Genomic DNA, 27,122 nt, shown 5'->3' on the forward strand with positions numbered 1-27,122 from the left:
ATTTCCTTTTGCAACTGTCAGAGGAAAGTGGGGGTCTGCCTGAAAAGTTAATGACTTACACTTGGTCTGGATAAAGCAGAGATTATGACAGGTAGAAAAAAAAAATATCTGTAAGGACAATCCTATGTATTTTTCCTATTTAGAGCAGCATAATCTTCCTCTACAGCTTTATTTGAACTTTCCACCAATCCTAAATTAAAAAAAAAAAAAAAAAAAGAAAAAGCAAGCCTAGGGTTGTCTTTAAAGGGTTTGGACTCAATTTGGTACTGATTTAATATTTTGGTTCATTTGCTTACTCTTCAAGATACATGCATGTGTCATGGAAATCATCCGAAAGGTTACAGAGAAGCTGCATGGTGTGAAGTATTCTGCCTCCACAGGTAAATGCATAAGCATGACTAGTGATTTAGCATGGGTGCCAAAATTTTACAGGTTTATCCTAAAAAGGATAAAGTATTTACTAACTTGAGGCCTACTAAATCAACTACCCTTTATGGAACATCATACAGGATTTCTTCATACCATAGAAAATGACAGTCTGATTTGTTCCCGTCATCAAAATTTGCCTACAAGGAATCTCTCAGTTTAATCATGCTATAAACTTCTTCCAACAAACTGAAACCAAGCAACATGTGTTTCACATATGACAACTTCCAATAAATTGATCAGGAGGGAAGTATTCTATTAACTGAATAGCAGCAAATCCTTCTTTATGCTGTAGAAGCAATTAATAATAATAAAGATAAGAAATCAGTAACAAAGATTGATAAGAATTATTTTCTGCATATTTTGAAGAGCATATGTAACCTTCAGTTTTACTTATATCTTTAAATAGCACAAGTAGCAGATAATGCCCAAAGCCCCGCAGAGCCCTGTAGCTCTTATACTGTAGCTAGTAAGTGGATTGGATGCTAACTGAAAGTGTCTTTACCAGTGTTTTGTCTAAGATTAGGTTTTAGCAACTAACTAAGCAAAGTAAAAACTGCCTCTAAAACCAAGCAAATATGCTTGATACAAATTAGTTAGATAAAGCCTGTCACAATAGTGGGAAAGAAGTTACAATACAATTTTTGAGGACGTTTATGTAAGTAAAATACATAAAATACATGCCACATGGAGTTTCAAATAACTTTTTCTAGTTTGCGGTTGATTAACATGTGTTTTTAATGAAATATATGTTTTCAGCTGTAAATGGTAAGCACAATATGAAGAGCAGATTACTGTAAGTAGAAACCACTTGACCAAAAAACTAGTTAACAGAAACATTTACTGAAACAAGTATCCCTTGTGTAAGACACCAATTTGGGAGTAGATTGATCAGTACATGAAGAAAATAGTTTTAATAATTTGCTTTTTGAATTAAGAATGTCTTTGTAAATGTCAAAGTTCTTCAGAACAAAGTGTTGGAATATGTTTCTTTGATGTCTTCTATGATGTGCTACTTTGCCAGCAACCACCTCTAATTTAAGACTACTTAAAGCAGATATATCAGTTCTGATCATTTTCTTTCTGAAAATATTTTGTTCTGGAATTGAGGAAACTTCACTTTATAAGATGAACACTGATAATTTGGAAATGAGTTAGAGAGAAAGGTCAGTTATTTTCCATATTCCATTGGCCTAAATGTAAGTGGTCCTTAAATATTTGATAAGATCCACCCATGACCCTTTGCAACTTTCAATAAACCTTCCCAAATAACTACAAAGTAACCTTGTACTTCAAAGCCACCTTGTCTTCTGAATAAGTTTATACAAAATGAAATTGTGTGCAAAGTACATTAAGCATATACTGTGATCTTCTGAATAAGTTTATGCATAATAAAGAAATAATATTAAAAACATCATGTTGTTGGTAACACAAAAGAACGAGTGCAAGCTATTCACATTAACAGGAGAATGAGATAGGTATCTGACAATCCTCAAGTAGCTTTCTCACCATACAGAAGTGAACTGAGAAGTTAGTTTAGGGTTATGTGCTGAACTAAATGAAATAAAAGAATTTCTTTGTTAAGAGAAATTGGCAGATTCTCCTGAGGGCAAAGATTTTTATGTGGTGTATGCACTAAAGACATGACATATTGAAGAACTGAAAATATTATTAAAACCTCCACTGACAGTACCAAACCAGTAACTATTTTGACAAAGCCTCCTGAAAAAAAACTGTGCTTGGGCAGCTTCCATGCAAAGAGAGAAGCTTGGGAGTTGTTTTACAATATGATACTGACAAATGCATCCGTCAACTTGAACAGGCATAAGGAATTTTCTCAGATACGATTAATTGGTAATGATAGATGTCTGCTTTTCATGCTGACAGCTGAAGAAGCCAGCTTGCCCAGACAATAGGTTCCAGAGAATCCATCACACTCAGCATAGGACAAAGTGCAAATCTCTCCTGCAATGATTTCCACTTAAATAAAAAAAAAAAACCCAAACAATATATCAGTGAGAAAATAAAAACAAAAATGTGAAATGACGTGGTCAGGGACCTACAGCAAGACAGTGCTGTGCAGAGCCAAGAACAGAAACAGCAGTTCTACACCATTTCTTCTACACCAGAAGAAATGGCTTCTACACCATTTTCCTGTCTGCTGATCCCTACACAGAGGTGGATAACTGTGGGTCAACAACTCACAAGTCAGAGATGCTCCTTAAGGCAAAGATGTTCTTTGTTTTTTCATTCACACACCCGTCACTATGTTTTTGGCTGGTAAAATGTCACAGATGTCTCCAAAGCATAGTCAATCACCAATGAATAAATAAGACAATTATCTGAATGAAGGCATCACATTACTACTGCTTTTTGCTTATACTCACAGTGATCAACAGATTGTAATAAGGATAGGAGAGGTAATGGGCAAAACATGGACTGAGTAATGTTAGAGACAAAAAGAGGAATGATCGTGGGGAAATTTGGTGGTTGTAATTGTGATGAAGGGACGATGGGTGGATTGTGTGTAAATTGTCCACTTCGGTGGTGTGATGATGTTATTTAGATTTTGTTGTGGGGAATTCTTTCTGTTGATGTGAGTGAAGTTTGTGAAGTTTGTGTGATAAAAATGGATTTTAATGAGAATTCTTAAACATGTGGCTCACAGAGGTGAGAGGTGGAACGTATTGGGTTTGTACAGCAACATTTTGGTAGCAGGGGGGCTGCAGGGGTGGCTGCTGTGAGAAGCTGCTGGAAGCTTCCCCTATGTCTGATAGAGCCAATGCCAGCTGGCTCCGAGACAAGACCCACCACTGGCCAAAGCCGAGCCCATGAGCAACAGCAGTAGCGCCTATGGGATAATGTATTTAAGAAGGCGGGGGGGAAACCCTCAGCAAGAGAAACTGCAGCCAGAGAGAAGAGTGAGAACATGTGAGAGCAACCACTCTGCAGACACCCAGGTCAGTGCAGAAGGAGGCAGGAGGTGCCCCAGGCACTGCAGCAGAGATGCCCCTGCAGCCCCTGGTGAAGCCCATGGTGAGGCAGGCTGTGCCCCTCAGCCCATGGAGGGTAACGCTGGAGCAGGTACCCACCTGCAGCCTGTGGAGGACCCCACGCCAGAGCAGGTGGATGCCCCAAGGAGGCCGTGACCCTGTGGGAAGCCCAAACTGGATCAGGCTACTGGCAGAACCTGTGGAAAGGGGAACCCACACTGGAGCAGGTTTGCTGGCAGGGCTTGTGACCCTGTGGGGGACCCACGCTGGAGCAGTCTGTGAAGACCTGCAGCCCATGGGAAGGACTAACACTGGAGAAGATCATGGAGGACTGTCTCCCATGGGAGGGACCCCACACTGGAGCAGGGGAAGAGTGTGAGGAGCCTTTCCCCTGAGGAGGAAGAAGCAGCAGCAACGTGTGATGAACTGACCACAAGCCCCATTCCCCTGTGCCACTGGCAGGAAGGAGGTAGAGAAAATCAGGAGAGACGTTAAGCGTGGAAAGAAGGGAGGGGTGGGGGTGAAGGTGTTTTTAAGCTTTGGCTTTATTTATCATTATCTTACTCTGATCTGGCTGGTAATAAACTTAATTTCCCCAAGTTGAGTCTGTTTTGCCTGTCATGGTAATTGATGACTGATCTCCTCCTGTCCTTATCTTCACCCACAAGCCTTTTGTTGTATTTCCTATCCCCTGTCCATCTGGAGGGGGGGGGGGGGGAGCGTGGGGGTGATGGTGAAGGGAGATGATGGTAGTGATAGAGCAGCTTTGGTGGGCACCTGGAATCCAGCCAGGGTCAACCCAATACATCAAAAGACTAGTTTAATTAAGAGTCTTGTGGCTCTTCCTTCAAGATTAATAGAAATCTTGTATAAATACAAAGATCACAGACTAGTCATTCTGACATGTTGAAGGTCTTCATAATCCACCACTGGCTCTGAAAAAAGCCTCTGAAGAGTCAGGGGGGGGAAAATGGTTCTGGATCAATAGATTTCATCTTCTGATGTTTTTGATAGTGAAGTATTTAACATTCTGTTTAGAGATGGACAACAAACTTCTAGCAGAAACAGGAATTCATTGAAAAAGGATGGTTCATTAAATCTGAGAACATCTCTGGTTGAGCCCCTTTTCCTGCAAAATCTCCCTTACAGTCCATAAGGTCTGTGTGTGGAGCCCTGTTGTCCATAGACAGAGGACTGCAAACCCCAAACTCTGAAGCTGGTTAAACTAGATACTCTATAACCATAAAGGCAGGAGATGAAGCCTAGGAACCTCAGTCCTTCCACAGTTCTTGGTCAGACAGTTCCCAGGCTTACCAGTTTAAGATCTCATAGGCTCCACCAGATCAGCATTTTCCTCAGTTTTGTTACTGTTGTAAGTTCTGTGGAATTAGAGAACACTGCTGGTAGCTGAATTCACCTCTTCCAACTGTAGACAATTATCCAGGCACCTAGATATGAGGTAGTTGTCCAGACTTCACAACCAATGGACAGAAACATGCTTTAATAGCTTGTTATTCTCTCATTATAATGTACATTTTTAATCTATAGTATCTGACATGTAGGTGTTTATTTCTTCCCAATAATTATTAAAAAAGCCTGATGTATCTAAAATGTTAGATGCCTAAAACCAGGAAAAATGTAGCTAGTATGCTGTGCATCAATGTTTCTGAAAGAAAGACTTGTGAAATTTCCAGTTTGTGTGCAATATTTGAGAAATTGGCTCTTGCTCCAAATTGGAATGGAAACAGATTTCTCAATACCTTAATTACTCACAAGTGGGGAATCGCACATTTGCAGCAAGTAAGAACTGGTTCTAGGAAAAATCCATCACTGCTATCTCACCAGAATTCTGGGAGTTTAATTTTTCCTACAGGTTGGAAGGTCATCTACCTAAACACAACCATTTTAAACCTTTTATCAGCAACAGCTAGAAATTGGTGTCAGTCCAGAAAAAGTATTTGAGAAATGAGAATACCATATAACAAGAAACTATATTTAGCCCTTCTAAAGACAATTGAAAATTGGTTTAACCCTGTCTGTATGTAATTCCAGAGTGGAAATAAAAAATACTGCATATGAGGAGGCTTCTATTTCATCACAAGAACACATAACAAGAGTTACAGAGAAGACAACAGGTAAATCCAGATGAGAAATTAGGCCACATTCTTACAGGTATAGGATATACCATTAATACAAACTGTCAAAGACAGCAGAGGCCATTTCTCTCTGTGCCTCCATCTCAGGACTAGAAGAATTCTAGTTACCTAGTCAAGAACAAGCTGTGTTTTGATTAAATATTAATATCTCGGAAGAGGGGTGAAATGTAATGGCATATAACAACAGCAAAGTATTCACACTACACACGATCTAGGACAGAGAAAAACTCCAACCAGCAGAAATTCCTTCTGGTCTTCAGGCCTATAAATCTACGACATACTGATTGCATTATGCTCTTCTATATTTTTTACTACATGATTACCTTACTTGCTTAACCTGCTGTTGCTTGGTAATGTGAGCATGGTTCCATGTCACAAAATTCTCTAGTGGTAAAGCCATTTTAACAGAACCCTACATTTGTCAGATCACTTTCAGCTTATCACACTATTCTCTTGTTCTGATTGCTTTCTTTTCCAGTGGGTCTATACTGTACAGCAGCTTAGCAAAAAGGCTTTGATTTAAAACATGTCCCCTTCTCCCTCAGTGTAAAGACAACTGATTTAGATCTTTGAGCCAAGCAATACAAGAGGATTGTTTTACAGTGTGTTACACTGGGAGCCTGAAATGATGTCTATGTGAATATTAGAAGCTTCAATCATCAACATGATGTATTTCTTGATTACTCATGAAGTACTGTGTTTTCCATTCACTTATCTTCATATTATGATGAATGAAATTATCAGACCTAGCCTTTGCTGTAATTTTATTAGTACGAAGCTAAGCATTTATTACTCAGACTAGGCTGAGGGTACTGGGGTTTTCCTTTAATTATTGAAAAGTTATTCCTCATGGGTAACGATGAGAACAAGCTATGGAAAACCAGTGTTAACTGATTACAGTAAAGCATGCCAAATGGTGAAAAACATTGTATAGAAGAAGATAATTCCCTAGAGAAGTGTACTACAAGGTTAAATGCTTCCATTTGAGATTGTTTGAACCATTTTTGTAGAACGAGATAGTTCGCAAAGTACAGTGATAAGAAATTCAGTATTACCTATATAATTTATCAAGATGACTTGGAGCATCAAAGTCTTCATTCTGAGCATCATTAAGTGCAATGCACAACTTCCTTATCACAGTATTAGATCACAAACTCTCTGCTATCCAAGCATCACATCCAGGTGGGGCTTGTGTCTGCCCTGACTCAATATAACTCCCTGTGAAATCAATGAGACTACTACTGTTGACTAGAGTGAAAAAAAACAGAGATGGAAAAAGTATTGATTAATCAAGCCCTTTTTCCCAGCCGAACTATGATACCACAAAAAGTATCACAGTTGAAGGGGCTTCTTCCACTACACTGTGCCAGTCTGTACATAAAAATGAGTCTGCAGTGAATATTATGTTTATTCCAGTGTAAAAAGTAATTTTTAGCTAGCAAACCTATTGAAGTTTATGTGACCATTTTTTCCTTGTTTTATAGTCTTCTGTGTGTGCATTCTTAGGCTATCCTATTATTATAGAAACATAAAAAAAAAACAACTCTTCCTGCTTATGTCACTCTAAAATTATTGTGTTTTCTGCAAGCTTTATCAGCAAGACATCGAAAGGATACTGAATTGAACAACAGTCAAAGAATGGATCTCCATAGATCAGTTTGGCCTTGAACACATTCAAATGTTTCAGATGAGAAATGAACTAACTCTTCCTTCTCTTCAGGTGGAGTATTAGTAGCAGTCATTCAGGGGATCAGCATCAAAAAAAAAAAGGAAAAAAAACGAAGGCAAATTGCAGCTGGAACTTGCCACTAGAGTTTCACATATTTCGCGGTAGTCTTGTCATTCTGATTCAATCCATTATTAACACAGAAGTTTGTTTCACAGAGAAAAGTATTATGTACTGTCCCCATTATACAGAAGAAAAAGCTGAACTAGTGTTTTGAATTTAATTATTAAGAGGAGATGAAATATGATTAAGATAGCTTCCTATTTTTGTATATGCAATACCAGATAAATGTCAGCTGCACTTCCCTGCTAAAGGAAGTTGAAATGTATGCATTGCCATTTGTTCAAAATCTAATTCTAAAAGAAAACTTAATATCACAAAAAAAAATTGAGATATCTTAGTCTTGTTCTTTATTCCAGCTTCATTTATTTCCTTCTTTAAATATCATTTAAAAAATTTCACACTTTACTAAGGACCCTTCAGTCTTCTGCAATAAAACAGACTTTTCCAGATGTTGCATTAAATCATTAAAGGAAAGTAAACTCAGATGGACAAATTAGGTTCTTGTCTCATGGAGAAGAAAGGGAAGCATCATGTTTGATTGTTTAAACAGAGGTCTAGAATGTCAGAAATACGAAGCAAATCCCTCTCTTTACACATCCAGACTTGTTCTTTCTTTAGCACCATACTAAGAAAAAATATGGTTACCACAGCTCAGTGAAGGTCTTCTGAAAACTATGGGACATCTAAAACATCTGAGATACACAAAGAATCTGGCTGAGCTGTTTAACCTAAAGAAAGGAAGACCAAAGAGGAACTTGATAGTTTTTTTAGTATGTGCAACGCTTCTGTAAAGAGGAAGAAAACAATTAGGTACTCTTTAGTCATTGTGTATAAGACAAGAGGTAATGGGCCTGTACTGCAAAATGAAAGACTCAGGTCAGACACAAGGAGAAAAAGACTGGTATCAGACTTGTGGTTTCAGAAATCAATAAAAAATAGGCATATGGATCCCTGGAACAAAAGGCACAGGCTTAGTGAATACCATCTTAGGAAAGGGAAATAGACAAAGACATTTCAAGACAGTTTCTGTGTTTACTGGGTCACTACGGAGATGGATCAGTTCTCTGAAAAAAAGTATGCTGTCTTTCACATGAATCATAGAAGGACTTTAGTATGAGCAGTTTCTCTAATTTCAGTTAAGTAGAGAAAAAAAAAAAGGTGCTTATTTTCATTCAATTTGCAAGCCCCAAACCAAACAATATCCTGACACAAGATAGCCCTAAAACACATGCTTAAATTCCTCCCTGTTCAGGAGACCATTCAAGCAGAGCTCAAGCATGTTTTTGTTATTCTGAATCAAAGATCTGAACCTGTTATGCTTGCTGAAACATGATCGTTAATGGCCAGCACAAGCTTTTTCAATTAACCACAATTTATTATATTGTTATGTCTTTTTTTAAAAAAATGTGTATCATCCAAACTACTTTATCTATGTGGTTCTTGCCATCTGCTGGCAGATATTTTATGTTGTCAATTTAAGGTTAATGAAAAATAATTAAGAAAAAGGTTAAAAGCTATATTATTATATGTGTATCAAAAACTTTGAGAAATTTTATTCAATCAAATTAAGATTAAAGCACTTCTTAAATACAAACTTAACATAATACCTATTCTATATATTACCTAAGGAATCACTATAATATAGCATCTAATCACTAGAAGAAATTCTACAGATGACAAACCAGTAGTAAATCAATTACTTCACCTACAGATGAAATGTAGTCATTCGGTTCCATACAAGCAACATTGTACAAAAGAGATGGCCTTGCTGGGATAGCATTTTTATGTAATATAGATGTTGCATAAGAAAGAATTCAGCTCATATGGAAACAGAAAATTGTATAAATTTGTAATTCAAAATACCAAAGAGCACCTGGACCTTGAGGTTTACTAATCTTCATGTTTAAGTGCATGGATTTTAAGACTGATTGCATATATGGATAGGGTCTCTTTTCAGTAGCATTTAAAAAATAAATGAGCACCCTTGCTAACATTTCACATTATTAGCATTTAAGACTAATTCACATACCTGGTTTTAATGTTTTGATTGCCACAGGAGTGGTATTGTTCCACCGTCCTTCCCATACCTCACCAAATTGACCAGATCCTAATTTTTTCAACAACTTCAGAGACTGCCGGTCTATCTCCCACTGATCAACAGTTTTATATGACAAATCAAAAGTAGTAGGAATTTGTACCTGGTAAAAATAGAAATAATACAGTAATTGAGACATAATATTTTTCAACAGCATATGTAAGTCATTATTAACTATGTCATGTTTAGTCACACCCGATATAAATGTTTCCTTAGAGTACCCACACATGATAAAGTGATCTGAAAACATAAAATACAGCCCACATCTGGGTACTTTTCTTAGAAATAAGAAATACTCTAATGAAAATATCCTGCCATTAAAAGTAAAAACTAGAAATCATCCCTCTAGTAAGCCTTTTGAATAGTGGTGTATTGCTTGCCTGAACCTTGTGGGTTTGTCTCAGTAATTACTTATGGACAGCTAGAATTATGAAGTTGGAGATTTCATCTCCATATACATTTATAAAAAGGTATCCATAAATCATGATTTGGCATATTTTCTGCTCCAGCCACATATGATTTGTCCAAAATGGCATGGTATTTTTTTATCAGCCTGTTAGCTTCAAGAACAAAACTGTAGCGCTGCCCAGAACTTCCTGAAAATAAGCAGATCATCAACATCTTGAAATAGTAGAAGCAGATATGGGGATAACACTTTCTGACTGTTGAGTTAGCTTACAAACAATAGGTTGCACAGTTTAGCATCTACTCTTACCTTTAGGCATGGCTTTCCCAGCACCACGCAGAGACCATCACTGTTCTTACTATAATAGTCAACAAACTCATTCAGAGTTTTGAAAGTCTTCCTTCTGCTTAGGAAAAAGCCTCCTTCATCCAGCTTTCTGATCCTGTAGTGCTTCACAGATACACCATCAAAAACTAAGAAGATTTTAATATATTAAGTTTCCAGGAATTATAGCGGTGGTACAATACAGCTTATTGCCAAACCATCCTAATATTCCTAAATGTATTTATAAGGACCTTAGAATAAATTATTTTAGTCTCAAAGATGACAACTATAAAAAACCTCTTTCAAACCAAAACCCACTGTTTACATAGCTTAACGTATCTAGTCTATCGGTCTTCAACCATTCAGGTTTGGAAATTCTTGCTTGCACCATAAGAAATGACACAAAATACATAAATGCATCTTCTGTGAGGCAGCTCTTATTTTCTATCTTTTAGGACACCAGAACCAGCCAGGAGCATCTAATTCACAGTAATCATTTAATCAGTTTTTAATATTTCATTTGTCAGTGTTAACGTTCCAAATAGCAGCTGCTGTGCTGGCAGGCATTTTAAAGCAAACAGAACTCCACACAGCCATCATTCTCTGAAAAGCACTTACATTTTCCAAGGGTTTTACTGAGCTTCCCGTCTGTTTGGAATATGTAAAAGTCAGACCAATAATGCTCTTTTTCAAGTAGCTGATGACTCCCTTTCCATTGAAATGTGTTTTATTCTGATCTGTTGTTTCCTAATCAACAAGACTTTTCTCTCCTTACCTCCTGTAGATTATTTACATACTTGTCATGATGCCCAAAGTGTCCTTTCCTGTGACTGTCAGAGCACCCTTTAGAGGCGTCAGAAAGAAGGCTGGGCCACTGCATGCTGGGGCTAGACCTGGACCAGCAGCAGGCCAGAGATGGACAAAAAATGCATTGTCACTCACTGTGTGCATTATTGAAGGAATATTAGGTTTGTAATTGCCACTTTTGATGTCTCTGTCATATATGGCTTTGAGTAGTGGTCTTCAAAGCAAGGTGTGTGCAACCCAGGGAGTGTAAGCAAGACAATCCATTGGGGTGTGGGAAAAAAGTATTTTTTGTACCATTAATAAGACAAAATAAAATAAATATTTTAAAAATACTGATTATTTCATCTTTATCTCATCCTTTTTAAATTTTTTTGTATGTTCTATAATGTACATAATCATACCAAAGGGTAACTGATTTAACTCCCATCAATGCCAGAGCTGTTAAATCTAATAGTAACAATGTACCTCAATGAACCTAGCTGGTAATGAGGAATCCTGACCACATAAAGCATAACTTCAGAGGGAAGGTGTTTAAGTAGTAGGATAAATTTGCTGTGTCTCAAACAGAAGATGCATGCATCAGTGGAAGGAGGTTTTCTGATCCTAGGAATTTCAGATGGCAAAATGCTCAGCGCTCAAGGAATGGTACCAAGCGGTAATGAGATTGTGAGAGACAAATATTTGAAAGTGTGGATGGGAGGGGGTTGCCACCTGTTAGAGCTGGTGTGGGAGCAAGGTGAAGGGACACAGGTTGTCCAGTTAGGGTGGGGGCCAGTGAGATTGAGAATTGAGCCAAAAAGGAGAATGGGAATCATCAAGTGAGCCTGGAGAATGGCCAGAAGGAGAAACATTGGAGCAGGACTAAATGTGAAGCACCACATTTTGGAAAAATACAAGTAAGAATAGATAAAAATGGGAACATAAATCAGAGGGGTATCTCACGCTCCATTTAATGAAACAGCATAGTGCTTTTCCACGACAGGTGGAGAACAAGCTCTCAAGGGGAGAAGGATGCTCCAGTTGCCATCCTGGTCACCCAACATTACACCTTTTCAATAGACCAGGTGGCTCCTTCCACACCCATCGATTTGGGAGGTTCCATTGTCCCCTTCTCAGGCTCCTCACACAAGACAAAAGTGTGAAAAGCAACAGGGAGACATAGAGGAAAGGTCTCCTGCTGTTTACCTCCAGTATACCTTTTATTAGCCAAAATTCCAACAAACATAGTCAATTTGGTCATGTTGACTAGTGGGTACTCTTAGCTGAATAATTCAATTGAACTGTTTTTCAATACTAGAAGCAGCCTCAGTCTGGTACATTCGAAAATCTCATTATAAAAAAAAATTGTTATTGCTCCCCTCTGGAGACATTATAGCTGATAGATCCTTGATACTGTGACACTGCATGAATGTTGGGAATCACTTTGGTCACAATAACAGAATACACAGCTATATATATAAGAAATACAGAAAATTGTTGGTTGCACGGAATTAAAAAAGCTTACACAAAGTATAATTTCTCTCACCATTTAAGTGATTGAGTTAAAAAGGAGAATATGTCCTTCCTCAAGTACTGTCATGTATAATCAAATATTTTTCTAACTGTACTGTGCGGCTGTCATCCCAGACCACCAGAGGGCATATAGGAGCTGTTGGAAATCTGAGGGCATTTACTGGCTGCCACGGGTAACGTTTTGAGACCTGAGAACTTACAATTCTTCACGAGGACCAGAAATGAGAATATTTGTAAGTATAACCCCATAGTATAAAGACAAATACATCACACTTTTAAAATGCCATTTTTTTTTAATTAACACCCATAATTAGCATTTTCAAAATCTAAAACACACGTATATTTTTGTGATGTATCATTTGGAAATGGGGCTGAGGCAAAATGAAAGAAAGAGTAATTCAGTAATGACAGACTGAAAATTTAATGAATTTTGTAAAGTTCACAGGAAAGTGCATCTGGCCAAATGAATTGCTATTTATGTATTGAATAAAAGGCCAGCACGATCACTGTGTTAATCCAGTCTCAGTCGTATATCACAAGTGATAGTAGTTTGACTACCCGCTTTATTTAGTAGCAGTATTACAATTATTACTTGTGAAGCAGCTAATATTAATGCAAGAGTTGGTTCAAAGGATGTACTCTAATTTCTTAGATGAGCCTTGTATGAAGCCTTACAATTGGCAATATCCAGGTCAGGTGGTGATTTGTGTGGCAAAGCTGGAGAAAATCTCTGTGCTGATGCCACCTCTTCCTGTGATAAGCAGCTGAGATTAATTAATGCAGTATTTGGCAAGGGACTGTTTACTTGCACCCCATGGCTGAGTCTGGCTGTACAAGTCCTGCACCGCACACTCGCAGCCCTGCAGCACGGTGCAGTTCCTCTGCCCAACAGGATGCAGTGCACATCATTCAGTGAGAATCTAGCTGAAACCCCCTCTGTGCTTAAAAGGATAGGATTGCAACTTTAGCTTCACAGCACCTGCGTTTGAACACTACTTTTCTCCTCAGCCTGCCCTTCCCAACAGAATCACAGCTTCCCATTAGATTTCTTCATGATTTCAGTTCAACAGAAGCATTGCCCTCTCTCTGCTTCCCATCTTCATAAGGTTGGGCCACGCAGAAGTAGATTTTGCTACCCCAAGGATGAGAATAAAATAATTCACTACTCCTTCCCTATTGTAGTTGGAGTCCAACCCAGTCAGCCTCACACAGGCCACCAATTGTTGCAGCACAAACTAGTAGGCTGCAACAAGGCTTTACCCTCAGTCAGATTCTACTGTCCACACTGTATCTCCTTCCTTCAGAGATCAGACCACACTGCTCCTCCTCCATCCGACCCCACTCCCTCCGTCCTCAGGGCTATTTAACCACTTGGTAGGAACGATCTACACCTGCACATCGTCCATGTCAATCAACCCACCGCCTCTGAGGCAAGGCCACAGCTGCATGTTATCAGTGCCCATCAACCCACTGCCTGCATTCCTCTATACTTCCCCAGGGTAGAAAAACGTATGGTGACATCAGCAAAGTCCACATCTTCACCAAATGAATCGTGGAGACATTAAGGCATCATTACCACCATCGTCCCAGCATCTATCCTGTCTGCAGTCCTTCTCCAGCACAGGCAGTGCAGCGCTGCTGGCAGAAGCTGTGCCTGGTTTCCATCCCAGGATGGATGGGGGAATGTGGGAGGAGGGCGGCTTATGAGATCACCCTCACCAGCACAGAACAGGTGCAGGGGCTGATCCGAAACCATTCTCCTGCTAAGACCATGATTCTGCCACTCCTAGCAGCCTTCTGCCTTAAACAATTACCTATTTTTCCCTGTGCTGAAACCCAATCTGGCCTAGAGGAAGCCACACAATCTTTTTATAGGAGCATGGGGGAAAAATGGAAGAAAACACAAACCATTTACATTGTCAATGCAATCAGTCTCTCAGATACTATTATTCAGCAAGGGGGGAAGTAGAGAACCTCCTGCGATCATTGGCAATGATACTCAATTAAGCTGAGCACATCTAAATTATGGCTTTTAATTAAAAAGAGGCAATGTCTAAGATGGCACCAACATGTTTAAAATTTAATACATTTCACACCAGATGCTGCAGTTATCAACATAAAAATCTGTCGACAACATGTGCATTTTTAAAATGGGAAAACCTATTTTTAAAATGTCAAACACTTTAAAATTATAGCGACATATCTCGGTGGCCTATCTGGTTTGATGAGCTTTCCATTTAACCATTCACAGATGAGAAAAACCTTTCTGAACATGACTTTTTGTTTTTAATTTAAATGGTCATTTATCATCTAAACCTTACAAATTGTGAGTTTTCCCATCAAGGCAAGTTAGAAGTGAGAAGTGTCGTTATAACAAAAGATAGGATTTATTTCTTTTGGTTTTTTTTTTTTTTTTCCTAAGAAGATCCATTTGTCTCCCTCATTAACATTAAGTCTCTTATATATTGCCTATATGAGTATGAAATCAAGCATGAAAGTAATAAAATCAGTTTATGGGTGCTTGGGTAAAAGATCTCACTTCATTTTCTACTTCTTTTCCTTTTTAGCTTTATTACATCTAAATGTTAGTCCAGAGAGAGAATTACAGTATTTTCTTAAAGACCTTAACTCTTCTAGACATTACCATCTACTCTGGAATGAAACCAAACAACAACAGAAGGTAGAGAAAACCCAACTAGTCCTACAGAGAATGGGAGTTTGGGGTCTATGCTTTCTGCAATGAAAAAATTGGAAACAGAAATTAAGGACATAATTATGTCAAAATATCACAAAATATCAGTTGTGACTTCTTCCTGTCAGTGTATCAGCTACCATGGAGACAGAAGCCACCCAAGACCCTTCAAAAGAATAGTTCTGAACTAGTATTCCTCAAAAACCCACTACTTCTCTGCCTCAGCTTTGAGCGTCTCATAATTCCTTCTGACGGAACAAAGAGGAGGAGTCAGAAAAAATGCCTTTCCATAGCATCTGGTGGACTAAACAACCTTCATTCCAATCAATACTCCCCACAGTACAATCCACTTCATCATTTGCTGTGGGATGCACTAGCTTTCCTAAAAGTAGACATAAGTAATGACATTATGGACATACAATGTCTAGACCGTTATGTCTATACTATTAGGTTGGAAGCAAAAAAGCTTGCACAACACAAACAGGCACCACTCAGTCAAGCCTATTCAGTAAGCAGCAAATAATATTTAACTCCTCAGGATGAAGTAGCATGCCAAGGCTAAATTACGTTCAAGTCTGGGAAACTACTAAAAGATCTAGCAGCACTGGTAAATCATGTCACTAATACTCACTGTCTACAGACTTCTTCAGAGTTTATTCTCTTTCTTTGCCTAAAAGAGCACAAATGTTTAATAAATCTGAGATGAGACATACACACATGCCTACATGCTCAGAGGACAACGCACATTTGTGCATGAAGGAGGGCTGGCTCCTATATCTGGAGCTTTGCCTCCCCATGTATTACGTTCTTCAGCACCACATCTCCCTTCCTTCAACAAACAAAACGACCATGGAAGAAACCAGCACTGATGGTTTCATATCTTGCTGTTATCAGCCATCATCAAATCTCCTGTTCCTGAATAAGCCTATTCAGAAACCTGAAAAATGTCTATGACAAGCTTTTCTAATTTAATCAAATATATAGAATCATATAGAATATAGTTTCTGTCCACAATTTGTAAGGAAAAAATTAAACAGCAGAATCAAAAGATGATCTCATCCTGCCACAAATACTGGCCTAGTATTTATTTTCATTCTTTTGGATTTTGCTCTGCAGTACTTCTTGGTTTAAATAAGGTACTGCTGCTTTCCTGTCACAGAAGTAGTCAGTACACAGTGTGAAAAATTAAGAATTTGAATCTTTCCTAGAAGGCTAAATTTGGAGAATAATCAAAAGACATTGCATTTCTACCCCTAGGTGTGCAAGCACAAGATTTTTCATTGATTTTTAGTAAGGTGTCATGTATTCAAGTGCCAACATTAAGCAGATAATACAGGTCTATTTATCCTTCCATGCATAACACCATGTTGCTATCGGTCCAGCCCAGTCCTTGGATGAAATCCATTCACTGATGAAGAACATTTGAAATCATGTGAGACAGGGATAAGTTGGCATAGAGAAGGAAAGCATTTTGAAAGGTCTGTGGCTATAATGCAGTCATTGGATAAAAATGGGCAGCCACAGGGGTCAGTTCTGTCACAATCTGGGAGCAATCTGATTCCTTGGTGTTCCTTATCAGCACTTCTTGGCAAGAACAAACTTCCTTGAGGACAAACTGAAGATTATTTAATGAACTCTCCCAGAACTTGAAATATCATATTTATTTCAAAAACTTCCCTGTGTTTCACATCACAGGCAACGTATATTTCTTTGTTTTGGCAAAAAAAGCTACCCTCCCATTACCACAAGACATTGCAGGTATAGACCCTTTCCCTAGGATCTGGAAAGAGAAAACAAGAATGTGCCAAAAGTTCATTAAGCTGCTTAATGTGTTTCTGTGTAATGCCCAGGAATGTGACTGACACATAAACATCCAGGCAGAAAAGGAGTCAATACAAAAGAATCTGGTTATGCATAAGGTGCCTCTCATTTTACTGATACAACTGCATGTGACAACTTATGGTTTATTCACAAGCATCAAGAACCTTTACTAGCATATGGAATTTTATAGGTAAAGCACATTAGGAAGTTTATGTGTATAGCCCTGTTGTCTCAGGGATAATGTTACACTCTTGACTCACACTTGTATGACAAGTTTGATAGAAAGTGTTCACAGAAAACAACCGATGGACAGTCACATTTACTAATATTGCAAATATCTATGACTTGAAAAAGATGATATGTACACATATGAGTAAGTAAAATTACTACCAAGTAAGAGTCAATAAGAGTCCCTATTTTGTAGTCTTTTGGATTAAAATAAAGGACTTAAAATAACTTTCAAAACCAATCATCATCATAAATCTGACTTTTTACTGATGTTTATAGCTAACTTTTCAAAGAAATATAACTAATTATAAAGTACAGTTTTGAAGATCTTTCTATCATTTTGTCCCTGAAAACCAATAAATATAAACCTAAGGGTGTGCTCTAGAATAAATCTCACTTTCTTAAACTGCAAATATCTGCCAATATGGTTTATTTTTTATTTTGTGTACTAATCAGAACAGTAGTGTACAACTGTGATGTATTTTTTGGCATTTTTATCATGAAAATAGTTTCTATTTAAGGTAGCTGGCATGCTGGAAGTACTAAGCATAAGAAAGTTCATTTCTGTTCTGAGCATATTAATAAACAAAGCCTATAAAATAAATGGAAGTAAAAACTCAAATTAGTCTTGCCAAGTTTTCTTTATATATCCTGGGAAAGAAATATTATTATGAACTTAATTTCATTTTCATGCTCACAGTTTATTGTTCTCAAAAATGGAAGAGTCCAGATTACCTGAGAAATTTTTAAAACATTGTTTAAGATTAAAAACTAGAAGTTACCTGAGAGTGAGTATTCGCCTTTTAGACTTTCACTTTCTCGGATTAGAAAGGCTCCTGCCTGGTTGCCAGGGTATAACAGTTGTTTCTCAGCATCTGCTCGTTTGATTGGGCCAAAAAACCATCTGAACAAATAAAAAAACATTAATTTTACCAGTCAATGAAACGTACCAGAAAGACAATTTAGCTTTTATAAACATCCTGCCTATTTACTAAAAGATAATCTGTGCTATGCTAATTAAATTCCAATAGAATGAAGGGAAAGGCCAACAAGATCTGCACAATGAATTTATTGCTAAAAATATTTACATATTTGAGTGAAATCTGGATTTTACTGCTGATGAAAAGTCCTACTGATTTCAAGGGAATGAGAATTCAGAAGTGACAGACTGGACTTATTCCAGGAAAAAAGAAATTTTGCCAAGGCTGCTGTGGCAGAAATTCATGCCAAGTCCATTGACATCACTTGAACTATGTAGAGGTGCAGGTGTGTTAACACCCTGAGAACTTAAAAGTCAAAGATCCCCAAAACTGCAGAAGGGCTCTCAGGTTCCAAGATGTAAACCACCCTGCAGCCTTCCCCATTCCACTGCCATGTCACCATGTCATATGAGTTACTGGCACTGCTGCTAGATAAACAAAACCAGTATTTTCCCCAAGTCACTGCAAACATCTCAATAGCCAGGTTCTGTGAAAATCTGCACCTATGTATGCCTTTTAAAACATATCTTTCCTCCCTCACTAAACCCTGTAGTTTACAGGGACTTGACCAAGCAATAGTTTTAGTTTGCTCCTCTGAAGGTACTATTTAGTTCTTTTGTTGCTTTGTGCTGAGTGCAAATTAAATGGAAATAAAACTGAAATGAGTCAGCATTTTCAACTGGGGCGGCATTCAGCTTCCATCCAACACAGAAAGCTTTTTCCAAGATTAGCTCCACCCCTTATTTGAAGTAAATGGTGATAAATAATTAGATGCCATACACTCATAGGAGAACTCCTTTTACATTAATCATAACTAAACCTATTATGCAAACGTTTAAGATAAATCAATATATCGCACCACACGTAAGTTGCCTGATCAGTTAACTATTTGATTTATCAATTACTAGTGAAAAGTACAGGAGGAGTCATCAACAAACTACTTTAGTATCTGTAAGGCTTGTAATCATCAAGAGGAATGGAGGAAATAAATGAGAACATTACGTGACACCTTTGCTGAGCAAGCGTGAGGAATGAAAAAGGGTTTTGTATGAATAAAGAGGAAATAAAAAGAGGCAAATACAGATGGTGCTAACCCATACTGAATATGCTTTGTTAAAAGAAGAAAATGACATCCAGATATTCTGGACTGCATTCCTGTCCTCTGACTTGAAGATGATTTCTATAAAATAGGCCTTGATACATATTTGGCAAGGAAAGGAATCTCATTAGAAAGCTGGAATGTGTTAGTAATAATTTTAATTAGTTAAATGTGTTCATTCATTCAACTAATTAATTAAATTCATTAATTAGACTGTAGAAAAATAAGTAATCAGTAAATGTTCAAATCCTTGACTGAGGCTCTTGTCAAAGGAATGAGAAGACAGAGTACAAATTCAACTCCCAAAGAAAATTTGCCTGGCCTAAAAACTGCATTAGAATCTTTCTGAAATATCTAAATATATCCACCTTGAGAATAACATCTGAAAACATCACTTAGTAATGTCCAAACTGACTGATCCTCATAAGAGCATATAAGAAAAGGTGTTTAATTTTGTGTCTCCTTTCTTCATGGGTTAAGAGGATATCAACCATTCAAAATGATTTCATTTTGTACCAAAGCCAAAAGAGCTTTCAAGGCATTGTTAACGTTGAATTTTATGTTTACGATAGTCAAAAGTATAGTCTTTACATGACCTAGTATTTGTACATACAATGCTAGTAACTCAGTCAAACATGCTAAATCTGAAACCATGAGCGGTAATGCAAAGTATTCAACAAGAGGAAATTGTTGGTCTGTTTGGGAAATACAATTTAAGATAATATTACCGTGTGTATGTAGAATCATGTCTACTATATGATTTTGGGAAAAAATACATAAGTGCATATTGTATTTAGGCATATGTACCTGTTCCTTTGAATTAAAAATATGTAAAATTAAAAGATTATATGTTTTATTAATTTAAAGATTATATGTTTATTTTTATTAAACTGGAAAAACAATTAAAATCAATATGAATTTACCATTAAAGGTCATATGAAGGATATGTCATATGTAGGTTCTGACTCCAGATAAACTTAGCAGTTAAAAAGATCCTGACTTACAAAATAAGGTAATTAAAGCAACAGTATTTGAGAAGGTAACTGAAGCAATTATTATGGACAGTGAAAAGTGAACACATACTGTATATTACCTCATTTGCCTGACTTTATATGATGTGATTAAAATATTTTAGAAGAATATAATGAAAATCACTTTTAATAGCAATTGAATATGGGATTCTTAGTTCAAAGTCATTGGGTTTGCAATAATAATCATAGAGTACCAAAAGCAATACTGGTTCTGAAAAAATAACCCCTTAACTTGAAAACAAAGAATTTAATTTATTTGCTTTTTTTAACAAAAGCGCATCTGAATTTAAAGTACTATTTTCATTACAAATAGAAGTTCAAATTTCTTTTTTAAAGCGTGAAGGGCTTATTTTAATTTCTAGTGATTGAACTTATGCTTCAAAGGCTTAATACTTTACTTCATCCAAATGTGTGTATCTTATGGGGAAAAGTACTCTAAAGAGTAATAATGAATCAAAGCAATTGCTCACCATGACATATTGTTCCGCGAGATAGGAAGGTCAGACCAAACCAACATCCAAACCTTAGTAAATGTATTTCTGTTTTATAGCTCAAAGATAGATGAAGGTTTTGAAACAGAACACTTGGAAAAACATAACTAAAACATCAAGCACTATCCATTGCACAAGTTACTTAACCAGCACTTTTTCTGACTTCATTGTGCTATAGTGGCCCTAGACAGTTCAGGAGAAGGTTGAATTTGCAATTCATACAGTTTCACTCTGCACTTCGGCTTGCAGCCAGATCACTTTGGGTCGGTTGTCAATGCAGGACCAGTAGATTACCAGGTATGGCACAAACAAGTGCATTTCAGACTTGGGCATAAGTTTCCATTTCTAGCAAGAGCTGTCTCATTAGCACAGCAATAGTATTTTTCTGCCAGTGAGACCCAGGAACATGCCTTCTTGGCCAGCACTGTGTCCAACGCCCCAAAGCCCTTTTCAGTATAGGATACCAGATCTGCTTTTTGAGGATGGTTTCTAGCATTTTCCTCAAAATCCCTTGCTTCCACCATCATTCATAGCTCTCAGAAATCCTTTCATTAAAAACTTAAGGATACTTCCAGGTCACTTCTGGCCAACATATATAGGAGGACTCTGGGGACAAAAAAAGATGACCATCATGTAGGTTCATAACAAACACAGTCCTTACTTGGTGCAGATGATGTCCAATACTGGAATACCAGTAAGGTTTGTTGTGGTTATTCAGAGCATAGTAATCCCATCTCTACTGGCCATCAATTCCACTGGCAGGTTTTGACACAGGATCATCCATCGCAGGTCATAGCAGGCTTTGTCATGGGATGTTCCCTGACTGTGACAGTATCACTGATGAGACCCATACTCCTATAATCCTTTTCTTCCATCAAAGAAAAGATGTATCTTTATAAAGCTGAATGCTGGTGGTCATACTTGAAGGGAAATTCTTTTAAGAAACAGAGATCATGTCACCTATGCTCACTTCTGCCTGCCCATTCAAGTCCAGCTTGAATAAAAATGGATTCATGAGTTCAACAGAAATTGGTGGTGTTACCTCTTTCCATTACCACCTCTGCTCAGAAGCCCTCTGTCCTCTGAGGTGCAATGCACAGCTGATCTCTGTCTAAATGTCAAAGCCCCATTTACCTGGCTCTGCTTTGTGTCTCCCTGTGCTTTGCTACATAAAAGTCTGATAAAATAAAAATAGTTACTCCTACTTCTGCACTTTTTTTTTTCTTACAGCAGGAATATACATAAGGAACTTTTAAGCTGGAAAGTAAAAGAGAGGAAGAGTAACATGGGCCAGGGGTTATCACTTGCCACATAGCCACTCACAGAATCACTAAAGCGAAGAAAGATAGGGAGGCAAAGTTCTGCAATGCTATACCACTGGTAAAGCTTCCAGTGCCTAGCAACATGCCTAAAAGACAACAAAATCCCAGTGGAAAAAAAAATCCTCACAAATATACCAATTCAAAAGAGTATGTAAAAAGAGTTTTCTTCCCTCTGTTCCCTCCCATTAACACAATATCCCCTTCTGATCATAGCAGTGCAATGCACTTATTCGAAGTAGAGATCTCAACTCATCTGGAAAGCACAGGCTGCTTCTCTCCCAAAATTAGCTCTATCCAACACTCAAAGTTAAACCCAAATAAAAGCTTTCCCAGCCATGGTCCAGATGAAAAAGCTCCCAAGGGAAACATTTTTTTAGCATCCTACTATTCTTTGGATAGCCTTTTTACAGCCTCCGCACCCTCCCCCTTACACTGGAGGTCTATGCTTGGTCTCTCCTAAATCCCTAACATGCTAACTGCCAACTCTCATGAAAAGTGTGTGCTGAGCCTTAGACAAAGCCCCACAGGCAGGGGCCAGACAAAACACTTCTTGGGAGTCTATGGGAGACCATAGCTCTAGAGTTTGTCACCCTCCTAACTTTAAAACTAATCCAAGCCCTAACACTAATCCTAGACCTGGTTTAAGCCTCGGCCTAAAAGCTGCTTTCTGCAGCTTTGATCTTCCTTGGGCTGTCCCTCAGCAGCCACAGTCACGCTGGAACTCTAGCATTCCTCTCTTTCCTAATCCTAACTCTAGGCATGGGCTGACCTCTGCCGAAGATCCTTAGTCGTGCCAAATGAACAAGCACCAAGGCATGTGCCAAGTGCCATGGAGGAGTACCCCTCAGCACAGGCCAGACACAAAAGTCCTAAAGCGACAAACCTTTCTGCAGCCTCAACCTTCCCTGTGTGGCCACTGTGCCACCCACCTCCAGCAGGAGCTCTTAGTATTCTCCTTTCTCTGAACCCAGCCTCTTGCTTTTGCATTGGAGGAACAACAGCCACAGTCCGCCAGCCATGATCCAGGTGAAAAATTTGTTACTGGAGAAACTTTTTGACAGCACACTCTTTCCCAGGGCAGCTGTACAGCTGTACAACGGAAACTCTAAACTTATGATTAAGGACTCTGTGTGCACCCCCCTTTGGGGTGTGGGTAAGACCTTCATCACCAAGCCAAACACCAACTCTGAATTAACAGCTATGATCTTTGGCTTTCTTGGAAATCTCAGCAGATCCCTCACTGCTCTTTTGTTATCCATATGGAAGGTCAGCAGAGAAAATGATGTAGAAGTTCTGACTGCGTCACCCATTTCCATCAGGGTTTACCAGAGCACAGCTTCCCACTTTTATCCTCTAATTTTATTTGATATGTACAAGACCAAACTCAGAATTAGCTCTACAATGTCATATCTGAAGTCACTGAATTTACTTAATAACTAGCTGTAGCTGGTATAAGGGGGGATTATTTCAGTTTCTCATTCAAGTTGCAGGATACTGGAGGTAAAATAAGGCTAAAGGCAGAGGTCTGTGACCTACTCTGAATTTTGTGAATGTCCAACTTAAAGGGAAAATCCCCAGGGCTGAGTCACCAGTAAGCTACAGCCGCATACAGAAAACATGATCATTACAATAGGAATGAGGAGGGAAGAAAGTGGACAAAAATTGCTGAGAAGGACTACATGGCAAGGTCATTCAAAAAGCATGGAGGCATAACAGAAAAAATAGCAGGAAAGCAGTCACATGAAACTTATTTTCAGAAATAACTGAAGATGTTAAAATGGATAGCATGATCCTATCCTGGATCAGCACTCTGCAGCATGAAGGCATCTCACTTAGGTTTCACAAGTGCTTGCAACTGGGATTTACCCTCTCATGTTAGAGTAAATCTCATGAGACCATTAAATTTCAGCAGCTGGGAGGGTTTTTTGAGATTTCTGTGGTTCCCAACCAAAAGTCTCTGTTACGGAAGAAATTACGATGACAAACAGATTAACCACCCCTCCAGAAGATTAACTGGAGTGTGTCTGTAGTACTAGGCTCTAAGGAGAAGTAAAGGTCTTTTAGACTGAGAAGAGCAAAGAATTACTGTAATTAGAGCAAAAGTCTTAGGTGAAGACAATGAAAAATAGATACTATATATATTGAAACCAAATATATCCCAGTTTCTTCTGGAATGCAGAAAGCTATTGCAATAGTTAAAAAAAGCCAAACAACAACAAACCAAACAAAAGCTTCAACAGTATATAAAGATTAAATTTTAAATGCCTCAAAATCTCTAGTCATAGAAAGCTGTAACTGCAAAATCAAGAACTCCAAAGTTAAGAGATGGCAATATTAATATTGTTCTCATGGCCTCAGCCATTTTCAGGAAAATCCAGTATGATACCATCTTTAATTACATTACCACATCCAGTGCTTCCTACAGGGTTAATATGAATGCTGTTCATTGAATAGTTACCCTCTATTTTGTTTTGTCATTGCACACTTAGAGTTATTTACTGTACATTGTTTAGTCTCTGCTCTCAATACAAGTTATAAAATTACATGAATGGCTAATTTCCTAGCAGCCTCTACTACAGCGTTCATGACTATAATATCCGAAAGCTTTATGAACTTTCATTAATTTCTTCTTGTGGCACTTCTGCTTGTAAAGTATTTTTTACAGTGGAGAAACACCACAGAAAGGGACTAAGACAATAAGACATTATTGTAAGTATTTTCTAGTAGGTTTGGATGTCCAGTTTGAAATGCCTAGGGCCTACCTTTCAGGGAATTTAGCATTGTGCAGTATGTGATAGTTTATTTGGACAGCAATAGCTGCTAACTTCAGTGTCACAGAAGACAAGGAGAGATGCATGGGAAGCTCAAAAGTCAGAGAAAGAGAGACAGAGAGATCCTCCAGGGTCTTATTCAATTACTTTCATCATATGATCATCCTGTGATCACTGCCTACTCAGCACATGGAGACCTGAACAGGCTTGCGTGCACCACTCTTCACTGCTGTCATCCATCCAGGACAAAGGGGGCTGCTGAGCCAGCTTTCAATCCATGCCAGGTTTGCAGTCTGCTGTGGGTAAACAGTAGTGTGGAAGCAGGGACAGAAGTTTATAAAGAGCACCACCAGCATGTCCTCCTCATGGTGAGAGGAAGGCTCCAAGCACTTGCTAGGTTTTCCCAAAATATCAAAAATATAGAATGTAGTTGTCACATTCTTATGATTATGGTTGACTGCCACATATACAGTAGAATTTTTTTTTCAAATGCTTGGTTAGTTTGAAGCAAGATTTCCTTAGATTGCAAAAAATCACACACTTAATATAGCAATCTCCCCTACCAAGTATCAAGCCCTTCCTCCAAAGTACATCCGCAAAGAATTTCTTGTACTGTTCTGAGTCACATCTTTTGCTTTCAGGGAGAGAAAAAGGCAGCCTGTGCCTGGTATCAACCCTGGACAACTCAAATTCAATCAGGTAGAGCCTGGAAAAATTATAAGCAACTAAACAAGCTCTTCTGATAGAAAATATTAGGCTGCCTTAATTATAAGACTAATGAAGTAATATCTTTTCTCCAGGAGCTGACATTTCAAGAAATTAGGAAACATCACTGCAAAGATTAAAGCCTTCTAGATATAACACAGTTAAGAAACAGATGTGCTTTACAAATCATGAACTGTGTGTGTGAAGGAGAGCATGGGAGATGAGCACTGGCTGCTTCAATTTTCCCTTTATAGTCTACAGTGAACCTGATTATGGCATAGGGAAAAAAAACACAACCCAAAACAAAACAGAAAAAGCTGTAGTCAGGCTAAACCATGAAGATGAAAACTTGCAAAAGACTCCTTTCATGAGCATTTTGAAAAACACAAGCCTTCCTAGATATGGCACAAGAATCTACACAGTGAAAGGTCCAGGATTACTCTAGGTCTTGCAGACTTTCCCTGTGCAGAGGTTGGAAAAGACAAGATTGAGCTTCAGGTCCTTTGGAAACAGAGCCCTTCCTCCTTACTTCCTTCTACAGGCTTGCCTGGGATTGTTTTTAATGCTAGCTGTCACTGTTATTTATTATCAGACACTGAAGGATGCATGGGACGATGGCAAAATTTAAGGGGAAGGAATTTAAAGCTAATGATAAAGGAATGCATAGGAGGGAGGGAGAAAATAGGACAGGGAAAATTCAGAGCAGAGAGGACCATCGAATATTATCAAGGGGATGGAGGGAGAGAAGAGAGGAAGTCAGAGCTAACAGTCAAGAGAAAATAAAGACAAGACAAAACCAAGGCTGTAACCTGCTGCTGCCTGAGCTGCTGCACCTGCTCAGCAAATGTTGGTTTCCCAGTTATCCTGCCCCTGCGGGGCATGTGTCCTTGGCAGCAATTTTAGTCCTACCTGGGGAAACAATTTGGTAGAGTATCTCTTGAACCAATTTCACAGACTAACTCTTGCTGTAAGGATTGATCTCTACAGATCTTTTCCCTTTTTTAGTTCATCACAGCACTCATGTTTGTGCTTGTAGAGAGAATTTAACATTCATTTTCATCGTAAATTTATTGAATAGAGGTCACCGCTAAATGTATTGGTTTAAACCGTACTCACCAAAGTACTATCAGCAACAAGTGCGTCAGATGAATTCTTTAAAAAAATGCTTAGGCAACAACAGCCTTCTCTATCTATATAAAGAAATAGTTTGAAATCTTAATACACTGCTGAAATTATCTGACTCAGACAATACTTGAAATAAAAAATCATTTTAAATGCACATGTATAGTGACACAGATCAGTTCTGATTACTTATTTACTATAATCAGAAACTAGTTTCCTCCAAGTGAAACTAGAAATTCAGGTTTTCAGGGATGGTTATGTAGGGCAGCACACTTAACCTTGCGCAACCATAGTGAATTTGCTTCATACGTAAAGATCTGAGTCACGTTCATTGCTCAGATCCTTGTTGTTG

General features: G+C 38.2%; 1 protein-coding gene across 1 annotated transcript in view; it reads right to left on the reverse strand.

Moving 5' to 3' along the window:
- FRK (fyn related Src family tyrosine kinase) overlaps positions 1 to 27,122 on the reverse strand; it is a 56,030-nt gene that overhangs the window by 12,593 nt on the left and 16,315 nt on the right. The window contains exons 2-4 of the mRNA XM_055810833.1: positions 18,032 to 18,153; positions 10,175 to 10,338; positions 9,394 to 9,562 (exon numbers count right to left, since the gene is read on the reverse strand). Of these exons, the coding sequence (XP_055666808.1) occupies positions 9,394 to 9,562; positions 10,175 to 10,338; positions 18,032 to 18,153 (455 nt within the window). The remainder of the gene's footprint in view (positions 1 to 9,393; positions 9,563 to 10,174; positions 10,339 to 18,031; positions 18,154 to 27,122) is intronic.

This window comes from Falco peregrinus, chromosome 7 (assembly GCF_023634155.1).
Source record: "Falco peregrinus isolate bFalPer1 chromosome 7, bFalPer1.pri, whole genome shotgun sequence".
Lineage (NCBI taxonomy): Eukaryota > Metazoa > Chordata > Aves > Falconiformes > Falconidae > Falco > Falco peregrinus.